Raw genomic sequence first — 22,363 nt, forward strand, 5'->3', positions numbered from 1 at the left:
ATTGTATGAGGATTGTACTGTATGAGGATTGTATTGTATTGTATGAGGATTGTACTGTATGAGGATTGTACTGTATGAGGATTGTATTGTATTGTATTGTATGAGGATTGTATTGTATGAGGATTGTACTGTATGAGGATTGTGTTGTATTGTATTGTATTGTATGAGGATTGTACTGTATGGGGATTGTATTGTATCGTATGACTATTGTATTGTATGAGGATTGTATTGTATTGTATGAGGATTGTATTGTATTGTATTGTATGAGGATTGTACTGTATGAGGATTGTGTTGTATTGTATTGTATTGTATGAGGATTGTACTGTATGGGGATTGTATTGTATCGTATGACTATTGTATTGTATGAGGATTGTATTGTATTGTATGAGGATTGTATTGTATTGTATTGTATGAGGATTGTACTGTATGAGGATTGTACTGTATGAGGATTGTATTGTATTGTATGAGGATTGTACTGTATGAGGATTGTATTGTATTGTATTGTATGAGGATTGTGTTGTGTTGTATTGTATGTGGATTGTTCTGCAGGTGTTTGGAATGAGTGATATCAATGAGTGGGAACTTTCTCAAAGTCGCACTGATGTCATCAATATCTGCCGAGGTCTCAGTCTGGATTTTAATTGACATTGATGCATCCAGCGGAGAACGGCCGAGATTACAATCTATCGACTTCTTGTTTTGCAGATTATATTTGAAGCCGTCTCGGTTAAGGACCACCCTGGATACATTGCTGTGGATGAAGTCCGTGTTCTGGCCCATCCATGCCGTATGTATATTCTGTAGATGTTGTGACCTTTCAGTGATTGTAACCTGTGTGTTGCTGGTCGTAAAATTCTGACTAACCCCTGACTGTCCTATACCTGTCATCAGAAACAGTGGTGGATATATTATATGTATATATAAAATATAGAATGCACGCACGTCTCTCAACACTATACACTGCTATACATGTGTCATCCTGGTACATCCCAGGACTCTGGTAAGCCCCGCCCACTTCATAATTAAGCCACACCTCTTATGACATCATTAAAGGAGTTTGCCTTAATTCATTGATAATAAAATGATACAAATGTATATAATAAAAAATATATATTATTAGGTCATTAAAATCAGATCAGCGAGCTTCCAATGCTCAGAACTGCATCAATAAAGGGGCACTCCAGCCAAAATCTTTTTCTTTCAAATCAACCGGCTTCAAGCTATATAGATTTGTAATTTATTTCTATTAAAAAATATCAAGTCTTTCAGTAATTATCAGCTGCTGTATGCCGTGCAGGAAGTGGTGTATTCTCTCCAGTCTTCAAGTACTTATCAGCTGCTGTAGGTCTTGCAGGAAGTGGTGTATTCTCTCCAGTCTGACACAGTGCTCTCCGCTGCCACCTCTGTCCATGTCAGGAACTGTCCAGAGCAATAGCAAATCCCCATAGAAAACCTCTCCTGCTCTGGACAGTTCCTGACAAGGACAGAGGTGGCAGCAGAGAGCACTGTGTCAGACTGGAGAGAAAGAATACACCACTTCCTGCAGGACATATGGAAGACTGGAGATTTTTAATAAAAGTAAATTATAAATCTATATAACTTTTTTTGAAACCAGTTGATTTGAGAGAAAAAGATTTTCACCAGAGAACCCCTTTAAGCTGTTTGCCATAGCGGCTGCACCAGCATGGTGTAATGGCCATGAGCAGGAAGCAGACAGCACTATTCATGATGTAGTGACCATGCAAGGTTACTGGATCTCAACTTCCATTCACATCAGTGATAGTGATAGTCTGAGTAATCTTAGTTTTCCCCCATGCTCCTCCCTCTCCCCTCTCACAGCGCACAGCACTTAATGTTAGATGGATTTTTTGAAAAGCGACTAGGTTTCCGCAAATTTCTAATTTCTAAGGCGAACTCCAGGCGAATGAGGACACTTTATCATACAAAATGACCTCAGTGCTTCATGTAGTCAGATGCATACAATCTATAATAGGTGATAAGTCCCTGGTCTTCCTGTCTCTTCCCGTCTCTCTGGGACTGTTCCTGCCTCCTGGAGGCCGTGTAGTGCCGCATTCCCGGCTCCTCATTATCTTCCTCTAATTGTCCTTTATTCTCGTGCTCACGCTCTATAAATACTCAGCACTCCCTGTTTTTCGTTCCCCGCTGAATATCACGCTGCGTTCTGTCTCCTGCTAATTTAAATCCGACTTTATGTTTCCTTGTGTTTTATCTCCTAAAAATTTGCCGATTCATTTTCTCGGTTCTACAAATACCACCGAGGTAGGATTACATAGAGATGTTAATATTGCAGGAGGGCGCAGACAATGTAAAGAAATTACCTGATAGTTTGCCCCTTTAAATGTCAAGCGGGAGGTGGCACTGCCATGTTATACACATATATAGATATAAATGTAAATATATATATATATATATATATATGCAAAAAAGGGGTCCGTGGAGCCTCAGTTACGAGTCTCAAAACACGGGAATAGCCAGATATCCCGTCTCTCTAGAGAAGGAAGCCCATTGCCAAGGGGCGCCTCCTAGTGGGGAGAGCACCAAACCACCCTGATACGTAGTCCCTCAGGTCCTCACTCTGTTGCGAGCTTTGGGACCTAAATAGGGAAACACCAGAGTGGCCCCTGTGAGTCAAAGTCTAACTCTGTGGCGAGTATAACGACATAAGACAAGGGTCACCAAGGCCGGGCATCCATCCACAGAGGGGTATTTGCCCCTCGTCAGTGTGGAGCAGGATTCTGGCTATATATGTTCTAATTATTTATTAATTTATTATTTATTTATTTTTTATTAAAGTACTGTATTGCCCCCCAAAAGTTATACAAATCACCAATATAGACTTATTACGGAAAAAGTAAATAAATTGTTTTTTTCCCTGCACTTACTACTGTCACTTCCAGGATAACATGGTGATGTCACTTCCTGGATAACATGGTGACGTCACTTCCTGGATAACATGGTGATGTCACTTCCTGGATAACATGGTGATGTCATGGCACCCAGAGCTGTGCGGGCTGTGGCTGCTGGAAAGGATGATGGCAGGGGGATGCTCAGTGTCCCTCCAGTGCCCTGTGTCCCTCAGTGTCCCTCTGCTATCATCCTCTCCAGCAGCCACAGCTCGCACAGATCTGGAAGTCGCGTCGGGACATCACGATGTTATCCAGGAAGTGACATCACGATGTTATCCAGGAAGTGACATCACGATGTTATCCAGGAAGTGACATCACCATTTTATCAAGGAAGTGACATCACCATGTTATCCAGGAAGTGACATCAGCATGTTATCCAGGAAGTGACATCACCATTTTTATCAAGGAAGTGACATCACCATGTTATCCAGGAAGTGACATCACCATGTTATCCAGGAAGTGACATCACCATGTTATCCAGGAGGTGACATCACCATGTTATCCAGGAGGTGACATCACCATGTTATCCAGGAAGTGACATCACCATGTTATCCCGGAAGTGACATCACCATTTTTATCAAGGAAGTGACATCAGCATGTTATCCAGGAAGTGACATCACCATGTTATCCAGGAAGTGACATCACCATGTTATCCAGGAAGTGACATCACCATGTTATCCAGGAAGTGACATCACCATGTTATCCAGGAAGTGACATCAGCATGTTATCCAGGAAGTGACATCAGCATGTTATCCAGGAAGTGACATCAGCATGTTATCCAGGAAGTGACATCACCATGTTATCCAGGAAGTGACATCAGCATGTTATCCAGGAAGTGACGTCGCCATTTTATCAAGGAAGTGACGTCGCCATGTTATCCAGGAAGTGACATCACCATGTTATCCAGGAAGTGACATCACCATGTTATCCAGGAAGTGACACCACCATGTTATCCAGGAAGTGACACCACCATGTTATCCAGGAAGTGACACCACCATGTTATCCAGGAAGTGACACCACCATGTTATCCAGGAAGTGACATCACCATGTTATCCAGGAAGTGACATACCCTTGTTATCCAGGAAGTGACATCACCATGTTAATCCAGGAAGTGACATCACCATTTTGTCAAGGAAGTGACGACGCCATGTTATCCAGGAAGTGACATCACCATTTTATCAAGGAAGTGACATCACCATGTTATCCAGGAAGTGACATCACCATGTTATCCAGGAAATGGAATCCGCGTATTATCCAGGAAGTGACATCACCTTGTTATCCAGGAAGTGACATCCCCATGTTATCCAGGAAGTGACATCACCATGTTATCCAGGAAGTGACATCACCATGTTATCCAGGAAGTGACATCACCATTTTTATCAAGGAAGTGACATCACCATGTTATCCAGGAAGTGACATCAGCATGTTATCCAGGAAGTGACATCAGCATTTTTTTTATCAAGGAAGTGACATCCCCATGTTATCCAGGAAGTGACATCACCATGTTATCCAGGAGGTGACATCACCATGTTATCCAGGAGGTGACATCACCATGTTATCCAGGAAGTGACATCACCATGTTATCCAGGAAGTGACATCACCATTTTTATCAAGGAAATAACATGACCATGTTATCCAGGAAGTGACATCAGCATGTTATCCAGGAAGTGACATCACCATGTTATCCAGGAAGTGACATCACCATGTTATCCAGGAAGTGACATCACCATGTTATCCAGGAAGGGACATCAGCATGTTATCCAGGAAGTGACATCAGCATGTTATCCAGGAAGTGACGTCGCCATTTTATCAAGGAAGTGACGTCGCCATGTTATCAAGGAAGTGACATCACCATGTTATCCAGGAAGTGACATCACCATGTTATCCAGGAAGTGACACCACCATGTTATCCAGGAAGTGACACCACCATGTTATCCAGGAAGTGACACCACCATGATATCCAGGAAGTGACACCACCAGGTTATCCAGGAAGTGACATCACCATGTTATCCAGGAAGTGACTTACCCTTGTTATCCAGGAAGTGACATCACCATGTTAATCCAGGAAGTGACATCACCATTTTGTCAAGGAAGTGACGACGCCATGTTATCCAGGAAGTGACATCACCATTTTATCAAGGAAGTGACATCACCATGTTATCCAGGAAGTGACATCACCATGTTATCCAGGAAGTGACATCACCATGTTATCCAGGAAGTGACATCACCATGTTATCTAGGAAGTGACATCACCATGTTATCCAGGAATTGACATCACCATGTTATCCAGGAAGTGACATCACCATGTTATCCAGGAAGTGACATCACCATGTTATCCAGGAAGTGACATCACCATGTTATCTAGGAAGTGACATCACCATGTTATCCAGGAATTGACATCACCGTTTTATCAAGGAAGTGACATAACCATGTTATCCAGGAAGTGACATCACCATGTTATCCAGGAAGTGACATCACCATGTTATCCAGGAAGTGACATCACCATGTTATCTAGGAAGTGACATCACCATGTTATCCAGGAAATGGAATCCCCGTATTATCCAGGAAGTGACATCACCTTGTTATCCAGGAAGTGACATCCCCATATTATCCAGGAAGTGACATCACCATGTTATCCAGGAAGTGACATCAGCATGTTATCCAGGAAGTGACATCACCATTTTTATCAAGGAAGTGACATCACCATGTTATCCAGGAAGTGACATCACCATGTTATCTAGGAAGTGACATCACCATGTTATCCAGGAAATGGAATCCCCGTATTATCCAGGAAGTGACATCACCTTGTTATCCAGGAAGTGACATCCCCATATTATCCAGGAAGTGAAGCCTTGATGCAGTAGTTAGTGCAGGAAAAAAAGCGCTTTATAAGCATTTCCCGTGATAAGTGTATATTGGTAATTTGTATAACTTCTGTGGGGCAATACAATACTTTAATAAAAATTTTCGCCTGACTTCTCCTTTAATGACTGCCATGGTCCCCGATATACTGTAGAAGTCTGGGTCACTGTTTTGCAAATAGGTAGATAGAAGAGCTCGGCACTCACCATATTAATTTTATTTGAGTGCAGCATGCATAACCATAGTTGCCAGCAGTCCTGTTTTCGCCGGGACTGTCCTGGATTTGACAGGCTAAGTAATGTCCCGGATTTGTCCCTGTAAGCTCCGCCCCTGTGATGTCACGTCCCGCCCCCGTAACGGCCCCCAATGTATTGAAGCCTAAGCATAGGCTTTTTGGCTGGAGGCTGTATATTCTGCCTCCAGCCACCAGAGGCCGCTCTCTCCTCCCAGCTACAGGGCCTGCCAGCGAGGTCACCCACTCCTGCCTCTGGGATAGAAGAACAAGATGGCCGTATACTGCAGGGAGCCAGGTAATAAGGTCACCACATGAGGGGGATTATGCTGAAGGACTGGTATACAATGTATACCAGAGACTGATATACTGTATACCAGTCACAGCTCTGATTACCAATCTTCCAGTATACTGGCCTCTCACACCAATGTATATTTTATAATCCCCCTCATGAGGGCCCCTCATTATACCACCAGTATTATACAGTGCTGGGAGACTGCTGGTAACTGAGGGGCCCACCGGAGGGGGATCATGCTGAAGGTAATAAAGCTCCAGTCTGCCCCAGCTACCCCCAGTCTGCCCCAGCTACCCCCAGTCTGCCCCAGCTACCCCCAGTCTGCCCCAGCTACCCCAGTCTGCCCCAGCTACCCCCAGTCTGCCCCAGCTACCCCCAGTCACCCCCAGTCTACCCCAGTCACCCCCAGTCTGCCCCAGCTACCCCCAGTCTGCCCCAGCTACCCCCAGTCTGCCCCAGCTACCCCCAGTCACCCCCAGTCTACCCCAGTCACCCCCAGTCTGCCCCAGCTACCCCCAGTCTGCCCCAGCTACCCCCAGTCTGCCCCAGCTACCCCAGTCTGCCCCAGCTACCCCCAGTCTGCCCCAGCTACCCCCAGTCTGCCCCAGCTACCCCAGTCTGCCCCAGCTACCCCCAGTCACCCCCAGTCTACCCCAGTCACCCCCAGTCTGCCCCAGCTACCCCCAGTCTGCCCCAGCTACCCCAGTCTGCCCCAGCTACCCCCAGTTACCCCCAGTCTGCCCCAGCTACCCCCAGTCTGCCCCAGCTACCCCCAGTCACCCCCAGTCTACCCCAGTCACCCCCAGTCTGCCCCAGCTACCCCCAGTCTCTCCCAGCTACCCCAGTCTGCCCCAGCTACCCCCAGTCTGCCCCAGCTACCCCCAGTCTCTCCCAGCTACCCCAGTCTCTCCCAGTCTGCCCCAGCTACCCCCAGTCTGCCCCAGCTACCCCCAGTCTCTCCCAGTGACCCCCAGTCTCTCCCAGTCTGCCCCAGCTACCCCCAGTCTCTCCCAGTTTGCCCCAACTACCCCCAGTCTCTCCCAGTCTGCCCCGGCTACCCCCAGTCTCCCCCAGTCTGCCCCAGCTACCCCCAGTCTCTCCCAGTCTGCCCCAACTACCCCCAGTCTCTCCCAGTCTGCCCCGGCTACCCCCAGTCTCTCCCAGTCTCCCCCAGTCTGCCTCAGCTACCCCCAGTCTCCCCCAGTCTGCTCTAGCTACCCCCAGTCTCCCCCAGTCTGCTCCAGCTACCCCCAGTCTCTCCCAGTCTCCCCCAGTCTGCTCCAGCTACCCCCAGTCTCTCCCAGTCTCCCCCAGTCTGCTCCAGCTACCCCCAGTCTCTCCCAGTCTCCCCCAGTCTGCCCCAGCTACCCCCAGTCTCTCCCAGTCTCCCCCAGTCTGCTCCAGCTACCCCCAGTCTCTCCCAGTCTCCCCCAGTCTGCTCCAGCTACCCCCAGTCTCTCCCAGTCTCCCCCAGTCTGCTCCAGCTACCCCCAGTCTGCTCCATTTCTCCCAGTCTCCCCCAGTCTGCTACAGTCTCCCCCAGTCTGCCCCAGCTACCCCCAGTCTGCTCCATTTCTTCCAGTCTCCCCCAGTCTCCCCCAGTCTGCTACAGTCTCCCCCAGTCTGCTCCATTTACTCCCAGTCACCCTCAGTCAGCTCCAGTCACCCCCAGTCTGCTCCATTTACTCCCAGTCACCCTCAGTCTGCTTCAGTCACCCCCAGTCATCCCCAGTCTGCTCCATTTACTCCCAGTCAGCTCCAGTCACCCTCAGTCTGCTCCAGTCACCCCCACTCACCCCCAGTCTCCCCCAGCTACCATGTTTTCAAGGTTTTGTGGGGCCCCATGCAGTTGTTTGCTATGGGGCCCCATGACTCCTAGCTACACCCCTGCCCCTCATCTATTCCTGTACTACTACTACTACTACACCCCTCATCTATTCCTGTACTACTACTACTACTACTACACCCCTCATCTATACCTGTACTACTACTACTACACCCCTCATCTATTCCTGTACTACTACTACACCCCCATCTATTCCTGTACTACTACTACTACTACTACACCCCCATCTATTCCTGTACTACTACTACTACACCCCTCATCTATTCCTGTACTACTACTACACCCCTCATCTATTCCTGTACTACTACTACACCCCTCATCTATTCCTGTACTACTACTACTACTACACCCCTTATCTATTCCTGTACTACTACTACACCCTCATCTATTCCTGTACTACTACTACTACTACTACACCCCTCATCTATTCCTGTACTACTACTACACCCCTCATCTATTCCTGTACTACTACTACTACTACACCCCTCATCTATTCCTGTACTACTACTACACCCCTCATCTATTCCTGTACTACTACTACTACTACACCCCTTATCTATTCCTGTACTACTACTACACCCCTTATCTATCCCTGTACTACTACACCCCTCATCTATTCCTGTACTACTACTACACCCCTCATCCTTTTGTGTTGTTCTCACTGTAAAGTTGTAACTGGAAAATTTGGGGAAAAAAAAACAAAACAAAACACCCACAATAGGTCACACCCACCGAGACCACACCTACTATAAGCCACACCCCTTGTTGCCAACACTAAAGTGTCCCTGGAAAAAAATTTCAAATGTTGGCAACTATGCATAAGTATTACAGTCAGGACAAGTTTCGGCCAAGCATGGCCGTCATTAGCTTGAGACATTCTCCTAATACTACCGTTCTGCAAGTAATCCTTGTCTCCATGGTTGTGGGAGGGGTCTAATGGCTCCATAATATTTAGTTCGGGGTCACGATTTCCCAAGCAGTCTGTCCTTTATCTTTTATTTGCCTCTGTCAGATGCTCGGGAAGGAGACTTTGGGAAACCTACATAGGATGGCCAAGTAGTCCAGGGTTTCCTAGACTAGACTATATAACACTATGGGGGGAGCTGTTGTAGTTATTTGGTGATATGTGATACACAGCTGGTACCCCACAAGTATCTCCCACCATGCACCCTCCAATAATACCGTACACTATGGGGGAGATTTATCATACATTGTTTAAAGTGACACTGGCTCAGTCACCCCTAGCAACCAATCAGATTCCACCTTTCATTTTCCATAGAGTCTGTGAGGAATGAAAGGTGGAATCTGATTGGTTGCCTGGGGCGACTGAGCCAGTCTCACTTTACACCATGTTTGATAAATCTCCCCCTATATGTTTTAATGGTCAATGGACAAGGCCTTTAGTCTTGAGCGATCTTGCTGGACTCTTTGGGTTCGGCAACGTTGTGCGAACCTGAATGCTTGGCATTTGACTTCCAGTGTCTGGAGAAGATGGATGCCGCCCTAGGGCTGTCAGGAAAACATGGATAATGCCATATGGTTGAATCCAACTTCCCCAGAGGCAGGGAATGAAATGCCAAGCGGTTGGGTTTGAAAAACATTGGTCGTCAAACCCAAACAGTTGGGCATCTCTGTTCAACACAACTTTTAACCAGACTATATTAGAGGGTCCCATCAAACGTAAAGCCTTTACATAGACTTTACATAAGGACAGAAATATATATGTGTGTGTGGCGGGGGGCTGGACACATAAATGACCGATTGGCCACTTCATGGTACCGAGCGAGTTAACTCAAGAAGAAACGATATCTGCCGAAATCCGGGGTAAAGCAGCGCCTCTCATTATTTCTATGTTTCCTTCTCACGGTATAAGATTCAGTGTCTTAATAAGACGGAAGTGGTGCGGCGGCGGCTATTAGGGCCCTGGGAGAGGGGATTTCTCAGCCTTTGGAAAACCCTTCATTGGAAAGGATCTGCGTGATCCCGCAGCTTATCTCAGCCATGGTTGGGACTGGGAGACTTATAATAATAGTTTGCTCCGGCAGTGGAGACAGATTTACAGACCTAATCTCGCCATGTTTGTGCTTTAGCGGAGAAGCAGACGTCCCCTGTGCCTGTTTATTACTAAAAGTTGAAAGATACAAATCTTGTTGTCTGTGTTCTTGCAAGCAAAACGGCCGTGTAATATTTTCCCCGGCTTGAAACGAGGAAGCGTAACATTTTCAATTAGATTAGAAAAGGGAGATTTTAAAATCTATGAGAGTAGTTTCCAGAAGATATGTTCACATGTCAGAGTAGCCTGAAGGCAATACACACACCGCGTGCGTCACAGCGCCTGTGTATTAGGAACAGGTCATGGATACAGTGTATACGGTATGTTTATATAGCATAGAGGGAGCGGTACAATGATGAGGAGCACGGATTAGATACATAATACCGCATTATATACCGTAAGTGGCAATCTGACAACATTGCAGTGTGGTGTCCTGATACCAACCATTCAAATACAACCTGAGGTGGGCCTCCTAAGTGCCACCCAGACCCACCTCAGCGCCTCGCTCCATCGCTTTTTTGTTACCCACACTGGGATCACCCTTGCAGACCTCATGTAATATATAACAGTATGATGAGGGTAACAAAGTCTACCCAACCTATTTGACATTGGCCCAAACTTGGGAATGCAGTCTAGGAATCATCTAGGTTTTTACCCTTCTACCCCAGGACGTGGAAAATGGACTGGGCAATCTGGAACCCTCTAGAAACTACGTCTTATCTACTATAGGGTAGTAATCTGGGACCCTCTAGCAACTACGTTCTAGCTACTATAGGGTAGTAATCTGGGACCTTCTAGCAAACTACGTCTTATCTACTGTAGGGTAGTAATCTGGGACCTTCTAGAAACTACGTCTTATCTACTATAGGGTAGTAATCTGGGACCTTCTAGCAAACTACGTCTTATCTACTGTAGGGTAGTAATCTGGGACCTTCTAGAAACTACGTCTTATCTACTATAGGGTAGTAATCTGGGACCTTCTAGCAAACTACGTCTTATCTAATGTAGGGTAGTAATCTGGGACCTTCTAGCAATAGGTCCAGTTTCTACATTCTAGAGAGGCACACAGCATGAAAACTTTGCTCCCAAAGTCAGACCGGTTGGGTAGCACAGCGAGTCCACCCCCATTGCTGGTTACACTGTATACAGTATACACAATATTTTCTGCCAGATTACCAAATAATAGATGCAATATTATCTCTTCCTGCCGCCACCTGGTTCTGATAATGGTTTTTAGGATTATTGATCGTGTCGTCCTAAATACCCAGGTGATCAGTTCCCACATATGGTGACATTGAATGTTGTGGTGGGAGGATACGCAGAATGAGAGTTACCGTGTATTTCCAGATGACCGTATTTATGATGTGTGTCCTTGTATGTGCAGCGGAAACAGATAAGAGGCATGGCCCTGACATTTCTGTAAATGCCTTTTGCTTTTTTTTTTCTGATCTTTTTATAGTTGCCTTGAATTTGTGCCAGTCCCTCGCAGAACGAGCAGTAATTCTCTGCCTGTAGCTCATTTAGGAGGCTGTTCAGACAGCAGCTATACGTTCAGTGCTCAGCCGGGGGACTGTTCGCTTGTTACTTTACAGGTCCTGGCACTAACACTAAGATCTTTTTCTTTGTGTTCAGGGAACGCGCCCCATTTCCTGCGCTTACAGAACGTGGAGGTGAACGTTGGACAGAACGCCACGTTTCAGTGCATCGCCGGGGGAAAATGGTCTCAGCACGACAAACTGTGGCTGCAGGTAAGAAGGACCGTGACTACAACCGAAACACAACAAACAGTGGAGGGTCATCTGACCCCTTTAATAAAGAGGCACTCTGTCACAAAATGATGGCGAAATGATGGATTTGCTAAGAGGTGCACCCCCCTTAGTACAGCCGGCCGACCCTGTACCCAGTGCCGGTATTACGGAACAATGCACACCTGTAGAGCAGGTGAAGATTTTTGCCTGGTTTATGCCTGTTCCAAAACAGGTGCAGGCAGAGGCCACGCCTCCTCCCCACCTTGCCACGTTCTGCCCGCCCATCAGGCGGGATATGGCTGTCATCTGCCCTTTTTCTGTGGCATATGCCAGAAGTGCATGTTAGTAAATGTCCCCCTTTTCCTGTCACACTGGGCTCCATGCTCCCTCAGAGACAATAGTTAGTCTTTTCTCTGTCCAAAAGAAGAGACCAAACAGGAAGTCCCCGTCCTTTGTGCGCTCACAGACATGGCTTGGTATTGATTGACAGTGCACAGAACGGGACAAGTCTTTACTGTGCATGTATACAGCTGTATATTCAGTAGCAGAGAATCCAAGAAGTGCTCGCATTGTACGGTCAGCTCTCCTGTCACACAGCAACAAAACCTCTGTAACCGCACAGTGACATCATACATAACACAGAGCACTGTCTCCTGATAAGCTGCAGAGATGTAAAAAGACAAGATATCAGCACAGAGGAAACATGGGGCGCAGTTTGGCCATATGTAAAATGTTAGTTTAAATATTAAAAGCCTGTATATAACAAAAGGGTGTGGCCTTGGCAAAAAGGGCGTGAATTCAGCAGAAGAGGCGTGGCTTGATATGCAAATGTGCCCTAGAATTCTGAAGAGTCTGGCAAAACGTAGTCTCAGTCTCAGAATGTGCCGGAATTATCAACTTGTTTATAGATTTACTAAGAACTTTTAATTCTTAGACAGTCTGAGGTAGTCTGATAAATCTGGCACCGTCTTGTTTAGACCTGGAGCATGGTGTTGCTTCTAGTCACTCCTCTTTGCCAAAGCCACTCCCCTTTTTAGAAAGCCACACCTCATTAACAAAGCCACGCCCCTTCGACAAACCCTCACACCTGGGGGGGGGGGGTATAAAAAGTGTATAAAACGTAAAGCAGTTGGGAAGCATCTGTAATAATCTGCCCGGCGGTGATTTTCGGCCGGACCTCGGCCCGGATCACATGACTCAGTCGGCTTCTTCTCTATTTTCTTTTAGTAATTTTGACTTCAATTTTACAGAAATAAGAGTGGATAATCCAGGCTGCTGGTAGCTTCTTGCTGTCGGCGGCAGTGTGACTGATTGTCGGCCTTTATCTCTCTCCTGCAGCAGTGGAACGGCCGCGACACCGGCCTGATGGTAACACGCGTGGTAAATCACAGACGCTTCTCAGCAACAGTCAGCGTGGGGGACACGTCTCAGCGGAGTATAAGCAAATATCGCTGCGTCCTAAGATCAGCAGGAGGCTCGGGGGTGTCTAACTATGCGGAGCTCATTGTAAAAGGTGAGTCCACCATCTCAGCCCGTGTAATAGGTTATATACAGTACATAGCATGTGATGGAATCCTTCTCTTCTATCAGAGGATTATAGTAAGATGGGACTCGTATTGAAGATAATGTAAAAGTACAATGTACAAATGTTATATGTTCGGTTTTAGTGTTTTGCTAGTGCTGGGGCTGCATGGAAAGTATTAAAGGGATTGTTCACCCCAAATTATTTTCTTTCAAATCAACTGATCCAAGAAAGTGCAGAGAGTTGTAATTTACTTCTCTTAAAAAAAATATCCAGTCTTCCAATACTTATCAGCTGCCGTATGTCCTGCAGGAAGTGGTGTATTCTCTCCAGTCTGACACAGTGCTCTCTGCTGCCACCTCTGTCCATATCAGGAACTGCCCAGAGCAGCAGCAAATCCCCATTGAAAACCTCTCCTGCTCTGGACAGTTCCTGACATGGACAGAGGTGGCAGCAGAGAGCACTGTGTCAGACTTGGAGAATACACCACTTCCTGCAGCATACAGCAGCTGATAAGTACTGGAAGACTGGAGATTTTTTTTTTTTTTTATAGAAGTAAACTATACATCCTTTGCACTTTCTGGCACCAGATAATTTGAAAGAAAAAGATTTTTGCTGAACTACCCCTTTAAAGATCTTATTCTTCTCTTTTTACATCCTGTTCTCCTGTTACGTCTTCAAGTCCGTTGATGAACGTTCCAGACGATATATCTGAGACGGACCCTTCCCAGCAGTGACAGCTGACTCAGCCAATCACTGACTGAGTCGGCTGTCACTGCGTTCAAGGGGACCTGAAGAGGCCGCAAGTATCCCCCAGACCGGGTGTAAATAGAGCACAGCGGTCCCAGTGGTTGAATTTCCAGTGGGAGGTGAATACCCCTTAAATTTTTAATAATGTAATTTGATATCAAGCAATGGGATTGTACACATAGAGGATACGTATTGGGCCTGTATAACTGGACGGCACCTGCCATCTGACTTTCTCTTCTATACATTAAAGGGTTCAAATTTATTTTCAATGTTCTCAGGATGGAAATGGGAAAAAATAATGTGGAAAAAAATTATTAGCAAAAATTTGGTCTAGGTGGCCTAAACCTTGGTCTAAAGGCCCCCATACACATTTCTAATAATTTTCGGTGGGATTAGCCAACCCTCTAAGAGGTATAGGGGTCTCCTAACTGCATACTAGAGTCAACGACCTGACCCTTTTTTTGCGAAATAGACTGCCACCTAAAGTGTCCGGCAGTGGTCTACCTCCTCAGCAGGTTAGACGAATCTTTCGAATCTGCCCGAACCCATAGCGCCGATCAGGCCTGGCTAGCCCGCTTCTTTCTTTAGAGAGAGGATCATTAGAAAGGGGTGGGGCGTCCGGCGGGCGGATTGTCGCTATGGGGGCAGGACAGCTCCTAACGTTCTTACTGAACTGTGGAACAAACTACTAACTGCACGGGAACGGCATTGAGGATGAAGGTAAGAGACATACTATAAGAGACATCCCCTCCTCCTCCGCGTCTCCTGTGCAATAAGGACATCAGCAGGTTAGTTTCATCTAACCTGCTGATAGTTTCTCTTTAAGTGAAAGTATTAAACTCTTTAGTAAATCTGCCCCAGTCTTCCTCAATGTGTTTATGGACGTGTCCTATTAGTCAGGGCGTCTACCAGAGATTTGATGGTTACAGTGATTTCCCGTTGGTTCACCATGCTAATAATTCTAAACCCTACATATCCCATGATGGCTGTGGTGCCAAGAGATATTTCCACCCCATTTCCTTCTCTTCAGAACAGACTTTTTCGCTGGTTGGTATGAAGCTTTTCCTTCTATCTATAGAATCCCTTGTCTGTAACACTTGCTCCTCGTGAGCATCACCTGGATCTACATTTCTGCCTGTTCCCCCCACTGCTCGGTCTCTCGGGGACCCTGTTCCCTTTATTTCTACAGTACGTATGTCCCAGCAGGTATCGCGAAGTCTCCTTCCCTCCCGCTGTCTTCTCACTTCCATCTTGAATATCCAACTGTGTGTTACTGTCTTATTATTATTGTCTTCATTTCCTCACCGCCCCCCTACTGTCTTTTTAGATTTAATCTTAACACTTCAGTCCTGGCAATGTTGGTCACAGGTAGAGAGGATGGGTAAAATACATTTACTAAGAGATTAGTAAAACGCTATTATGTGAGTTTCAGAAAGAAGAGCTTTACATAGGGGTCTCAGACTAAAAACATTGATGGACAATCCCTAACGAAGACCACCATTGTTCGATTGGTGGGATTCCAATCTCCAGGAGTTCTGCCAATCTATGGGTCCTCTGCCAATAAGCCAAGCTCTGAGAGCTTTGCCAATGAGCCAATCTACAGGGGCTCTGCCAATCAGCCAATCTCCAGAAGCTCCGACAATCACCAAATCTACGGGGGCTCTGCCAATCCCCCAATCTACAGGGGCTCTGCCAATCACCAAATCTACGGGGCTCTGCCAATCACTCAATCTCCAGGAACTTCACCAATAAACCAATCTCCAGTAGGTCTGCCAATCAGCCAATCCACAGGGAACTCTACCAATCTCTGGGGGCTCTGCCAATCATACAGTCTTCAGAAACTCTGCCAATTAGAAGAATTTAGGTACAGACTCTCTAATATGGATGAGCTACAGTATCAAGGTACTCCTACAATCGATCAGATGATCACTGGGGTTTCCATTCATCAAACATTTGCATGAGCCGTAAATGTTTTATCCCCAGAATACACCATATGGACCAAGATACAAGACATTGTAATACAGGTTTTCTGGACCCTCACACATAGTACAGCTTTCCTTTAGTTTAAAACTACCAGAATGTTTGCCTCATTCTCTTCTGACCCATTGTATAGCTGGCAAGGCTCCAATAACACTTCTGATCTGGATTCCACCAAACGCTGACTGATTAAAACCTTTGACATCTCTACAACTTGGCAAAAGTGACAAAGATACCAGTTACCAATATCCTCTTTTATTCCTTTTGGCGCGGTAGATGCCCTTACACCTCGACTTCCTTAATATTCATAGCTTTAAGGTGCCTCACCATACAGTATATCACTATTTTATGAGATCTGTGACTACGGCTCTTGGCTATGATGCAATCTGACCTGGTCAAAGATACTTGACACCAATTTTAGTGACTGATCTATATTCCCATCTATACGGACAGATCTATATTCCATGATGGCCGATTCATCTCGAGTGCCACCAGCTTCACCCTCTTTGGTTTTTAACCCCTTACTTATGGGATCCTCTCACATTATATATTATTTTTTTTACGTATAGTCTTGTGTGTTCATCATTTGTAACTCTGGATGTTGTGGAAAAACGGAATATTCTGATAATATTTTTCGACATTGTACCAATTGGGTCTTGACCCTAGCCCATGACCATGACCTTAACCTTATCGATTGGCCAGCTGGCTTTTCCACAAGAATTAGTTGCCCTGTGTTTTCAGCATGACATTGTGTACATCTCTTGCAAAAAGCGATAAAGACCAATATAATAGGCTTCTATAACACCCGAGTCTCTCCCCTGCCTCACATGCTTCTTCTCTCCTCGTCTTTTCATACGTTATTTCCACTTTCCTACTGTAATATGTCTCCTACATGATGAATATTTTGCTGCTGTATTATACCCTGGATATGAATAAGTCAATAGCTGTGTCCAACCATGATGCAACCTTTTGTCCATATGTGTCCCATTCCTGAGCATAGAATCTCATTGGGTAAGGTAAGGTGGCGGCCCTTACATTATTAAAGGAGAAGTCGGGCGAAATTTTTTATTGAAGTATTGTATTGCCCCCGAAAGTTATGCAAATCACCAATATACAGATGACCAAATCACCAATATACAGGATAACATGGTGATGTCACTTCCAGGATAACATGGTCATGTCACTTCCTGGATAACATGGTCATGTCACTTCCTGGATAACATGGTCATGTCACTTCCTGGATAACAAGGTGATTTCACTTCCTGGATAGCATAGTGAGGTCACGACCCGACTCCAAGAGCTGTGCAGGCTGTGGCTGCTGGAGGGGGACACTGAGGGACACAGGGCACTGGAGGGACACTGAGCTTCCCTCTGCGATCATCCTCTCCAGCAGCCACAGCCACACAGCTCTGGGAGTCGGGTCGTGACATCACCATGTTATGCAGGAAGTGACATCACCATGTTATCCAGGAAGTGGCATCACCATGTTATCCAGGAAGTGACATCACCATGTTATCCAGGAAGTGACATCACCATGTTATCCAGGAAGTGACATCACCATGTTATCCAGGAAGTGACATCACCATGTTATCCAGGAAGTGACATCACCATGTTCTCCAGGAAGTGACATCACCATGTTACCCAGGAAGTGACATCACCATGTTATCCAGGAAGTGACATCACCATGTTATCCAGGAAGTGACATCACCATGTTATCCAGGAAGTGACATCACCATTTTATCCAGGAAGTGACATCACCATGTTATCCAGGAAGTGAAGCCTTGATGCAGTAGTAAGTGCAGGGAAAAAAAGCGCTTTATAAGCATTTCCCGTAATAAGCGTACATTGGTGATTTGTATAACTTTGGGGGGGGGGGCAATACAATACTTCAATAAAAATTTCGCCAGACCTCTCCCTTAGTTTATAACACTATTGTGGCAATGTACGTGCGGCAGAGGAAGCTTAGCAATAAAGACACCTACAGGATGGCTGAAATATGTAGTTCAGTTTAACAAGAACCTTTTTGAGGTTATTCCACCTTGTGTGCTGACACAGTGGAGGGGTTTCATGGTGGCTGAGGGAGACATGAGGGAGTCGAGCTCTTTGCCTGTCTCCCCAGTTCTATAACTACTAATAGTGGGTATAATCTGTAGTTTTTGTTACATGGAAGCTCCACTGTACTAGGGGTCCTAGTATACAACTATGGGGTCCTTGTGCAACTTATCCCCAAAGGCTGTCTCTCCTTTCGTTTCTCTTCTTTGTTTTTCTGAATTCAGTGAGGAATTGGATCAATCGGCATGATATTTTATGACTTCTCCAGAGGAGCAGCTTGGGCCCAAGCCTAGGCTTTGTTAGGCAGCTCAGAAAGATACCTCACCCTCTAGGAGAAGCTCTAGACTAGTCTCTCCTTTCTTCTCTCACCTTTCTTTTGTAAAGAGGAGAGGCTACTCTAGACTTACTAAGTTCTCTGAAAAAAAAGACAAATTTGGTCAGCTCTCCTAGAACGCCATTCACACTAGGCAGGAGCACGTTGCTATGGCTGAAATTACAAACACACAAAAAAACACAAAAATGCAACAGCTCACCGCAATGGCAAAATACAGACCCACCTTTTTTGTGGAGGGGGAGAGGCTGCTGTAGACTAAGTTCTCTTTCCTCTCAATAGAAATGGGCTGTCTAAAACAATGGTTGGCTGGTATGTTCCTGCCATTTGGTGTATGGTTGAAGACATGGCTCTAATACTATATGACCAAACCAACGGCTCCTGCAGTCTTTGTGCACCCGCCCTGTCTGGTTGGCTGCCGTCAAGACATTGCCACAATTGCACAAAGAATATTGAATGCCATGAAATAAAGCAGACACTTAGTTTGAGTCCAAGGCTTTTACGAGGTATGTGCTCCTCTCGGTTGGCGTCTATGTATGCAGATGCATGGCAGCCAGCCGTCAATCACCACAGAGAGGGGCTGGAGGAAGCGCTCTGCTCGTAATCATCCGTCAGGTTTCCCCGTCCACCTCTATGAGTTATGCAGCCATTTTATCTGGGCATGAATAATTATAAGTTGTCCCGTCTGATGTGCAGTAGACTCGGTACAAGAGCACGCTTTTTCATAGGCAACACAGTCAACCAGCTTTCTGATTTATTCATAGAAAAATAGACGAGCAAGGCAGAGTTATGTGATGTGGAGATGCTTCATATATTTATTAACACGTAGGCTTTATTACGGACTGGAAGTTGTGAGTCAGTTTGTCTCATCTGCGATACGGTGACAGTCTTTGAAGGATGGCTAGCCGCCAGGAAGGTTCTTCCACTCTACAGAGTCCGGCCCTGTGGAAAACCCTTGGGGTAGAGTTTGGGATCTGTGAACTTGTTGTTAAAATCAAGACCCCGAGGAGGGGACACAGCTGGGATGAAGAGACAGACGTCACTCCGCTCAGATAAGATGGTTAGCACATGACAAGTTGTGTCTTTCTCTCATTAAGTTACGAGAACAACAATTATGGAGGGTGGTTACAGAAGTATTAACGGATTGTGCCTCATGTAACTGGAGCTATAAATATACAACGGCCAAGGAACGGGAGAAGAGGGCAATGAATTTGTCCTGTAAGGGGGGGGGGGACTCTTACAAGATCAGGAAATAACCGTGAGCCAATCACCTGCCGATCCTTTCCCGTTCTATACTATATATACCGGTGCTGCAATGCCACCTACATCTGGTACTTTCCAAGACAACCTTCGTATGGAAACAATTTGAGGTAGGCCTTAGATAAACGACAGGTGCGGTTGACTGACTGAGCCAGGGATGGGGAACCTTCGGCCCTCCAGCTGTTGTAAAACTACAATTCCCATCATGGCTGGACAGCCTATCCATGCATGATGGTCATTGTCATTTTACAACGGCTGTAGGGCTGAAGGTTCCCCACCCCAGGTCTAAGGTCGATAGTGGCCTCCCGTCTCTCCGCTAATAGATGATGTTGGGAATGTTGGATTTTCAATGCCAGATCCTATTGGGGTAATAAGCCAACACCACAGCAGTCTGACTGTGGCTTAGCCCTCTATTCACATTAAAGTTCAAGTGTATAGTGAGGTCGACTAAAGACTAAAAGACTAAAGGTTTGGAATTAATGTAACTTGATTAAGAAAGACCTGTGTAGTAGTTAAGGAGGGTGTTTGTGAAGACAGCATAAACATCTAAAACACAAAAAAAGAGTGAGAGGAGCCACTTTTTATTGGTCTGCTAACCGATGGGGACTCTTAGTGGGACACTGCCTCTATGTCCTCCATAATTACTAATATGCACATTTGGCCTCCAAGAAAATCCAAGAGGAAGAGTCATCTGTCTATTAAGGCAGACGCCGGAGGAGGTTTGGTTACTACTGGAAATATTTATAGGTTAAAAGGGAAAACTGAAAATCAGGCTCAGGCTGTGGTAAAAACAGAGTAGAGGTGTACTCACCTCACCCTGCTCCCCATCATCACAGTTCTGAGGGAGCCCAGTCGCAGTGTCTAGTCTTGGTCTTTACACAGGGAAGTGTCCACTCAGCCAATCACTGGTCGCAATCACTGCTCACAGTGACCCATCTGAGACACTGATTGGCTAAGTGGGCACTTCCTTGGATCAAGACCGAAACCAGGAATTACTGTGCAGTGGGTTCAGCTAAAACAGGTCAGCTCATACTGGTCCTATAGGGTCATATTATATACTGGTTATATAATTATCAGGCATGAATTGGAATGAAAAGGAAGTTGTACAGGTCCGAGTGAGTTATTCTTCCTTTCTAGATGAGGATATCCATAGACAGAATCATTGTATCATCTATCACTTCATGCCCTTCACCTACAACACATCAGCCACCCAAACCATTCTCCAAATCCAACCCCCATGAATTATCTGGTGATAATATAACATGGTTACTCCTTCAGGCTATGTTCCCACAACGTGTGTTTTAGGCTGTTTTGAAACTTTTTTTTGTTTGTTTTTTTTTGGACGCCCATTATTTTGGTTTGTGGAAATCACACGTGAAATTTGCATAAAAAAGCGTTGCACGAAAATGACGGCCAATAAAAGATGTTGTGGGAACCTAATAAGACATACAGGGGATATCTATGCCCCCATTCCCACCATGTGTGTCAGGTTTGTTTCTTTCTCACATCTCTGCTGATGGACTGAAGTTTGCGACACTAAGAAGATGACAGAATGACATTGTCAGGATACACACTGAATTAGGTGGATTTTCACCTAGAGAAGTAATCTCTATAATATTTGTTAATCAAAGGTGAGAAGTGATTTACCAAGACCAAATCTGAGGTAATTGTGAGTGTGAATAGCAGCCAGAGAGCGGCTGTGCCATTCCGGAGTCCAGGTGCGTCGGCAGCACATGGCAGGCGCTCACCGCAGACAATAGTCATATCCACATAATATATATAATAAAGAGAGATTATTCCTAATTAGTAAAGAATCCTTTCCCCATTGTTCTCTCCCGTCTTACATTACGCACCATATTAAACCGTATTGTTCTTTACTGCGATTTAAATAACATGGAGTGAGTTGATTCGCGTATTTTGTGCTGATTGTACGCTCACTCTGGAATTACAGCCCATTCTCATCCACATTCTGTTGGCTTCTATCTAGCTCCAAACTCCCTGCTGTTTCAGTGTCTGCACAGAGTTCTGTTCTCTGGGTGGTGCAGTCTGTATATCAAGCATAGCCCAGTCATCTGATGTAGGATAACCACAAATCTGGACGACCACTGTTAATAGGGACCACTGGTGATCAGCTGTTTAGTGCATCCACTGGTGATTAGCTAATCAGTGCATTCACTGGTGATCAGCTAATCAGTGCACACATTGGTGATCAGCTGATCAGTGCACCCACTGGTGATCAGCTAATCAGTGCACCCACTGGTGAACAGCTAATCAGTGCAGCCACTAGTGATTAGCTAATCAGTGCATCCACTGGTGATCAGCTAATCAGTACACCCACTGGTGATCAGCTGATTAGTGCATCCACTGGTGATGAGCTTAGTGCATCCACTGGTCATCATCTTGGTGCACCCACTGGTGATCAGCTGATCAGTGCATTCACTGGTGATCAGCTAATCAGTGCACCCACTGGTGATCAGCTGATCAGTGCATCCACTGGTGATCAGCTGA

At 45.7% G+C, this 22,363-nt stretch overlaps 1 protein-coding gene across 9 annotated transcripts in view; it reads left to right on the forward strand.

Annotated features, from left to right (window-relative positions):
- The window catches only part of PTPRT (protein tyrosine phosphatase receptor type T), a 253,569-nt gene that overhangs the window by 107,755 nt on the left and 123,451 nt on the right, over positions 1-22,363 (forward strand). For 8 of the 9 annotated variants that reach the window (XM_069953700.1, XM_069953698.1, XM_069953704.1 and 5 more), the window contains exons 4-6: positions 706-787; positions 11,848-11,963; positions 13,302-13,476. In XM_069953700.1, the coding sequence (XP_069809801.1) occupies positions 706-787; positions 11,848-11,963; positions 13,302-13,476 (373 nt within the window). Of the gene's footprint in view, positions 1-705; positions 788-6,238; positions 6,320-11,847; positions 11,964-13,301; positions 13,477-22,363 lie in introns of those variants that run through there. The other variant, XM_069953706.1, reaches the window with a different exon arrangement.

This window comes from Dendropsophus ebraccatus, chromosome 14 (genome assembly GCF_027789765.1).
Source record: "Dendropsophus ebraccatus isolate aDenEbr1 chromosome 14, aDenEbr1.pat, whole genome shotgun sequence".
Classification (NCBI taxonomy): domain Eukaryota; kingdom Metazoa; phylum Chordata; class Amphibia; order Anura; family Hylidae; genus Dendropsophus; species Dendropsophus ebraccatus.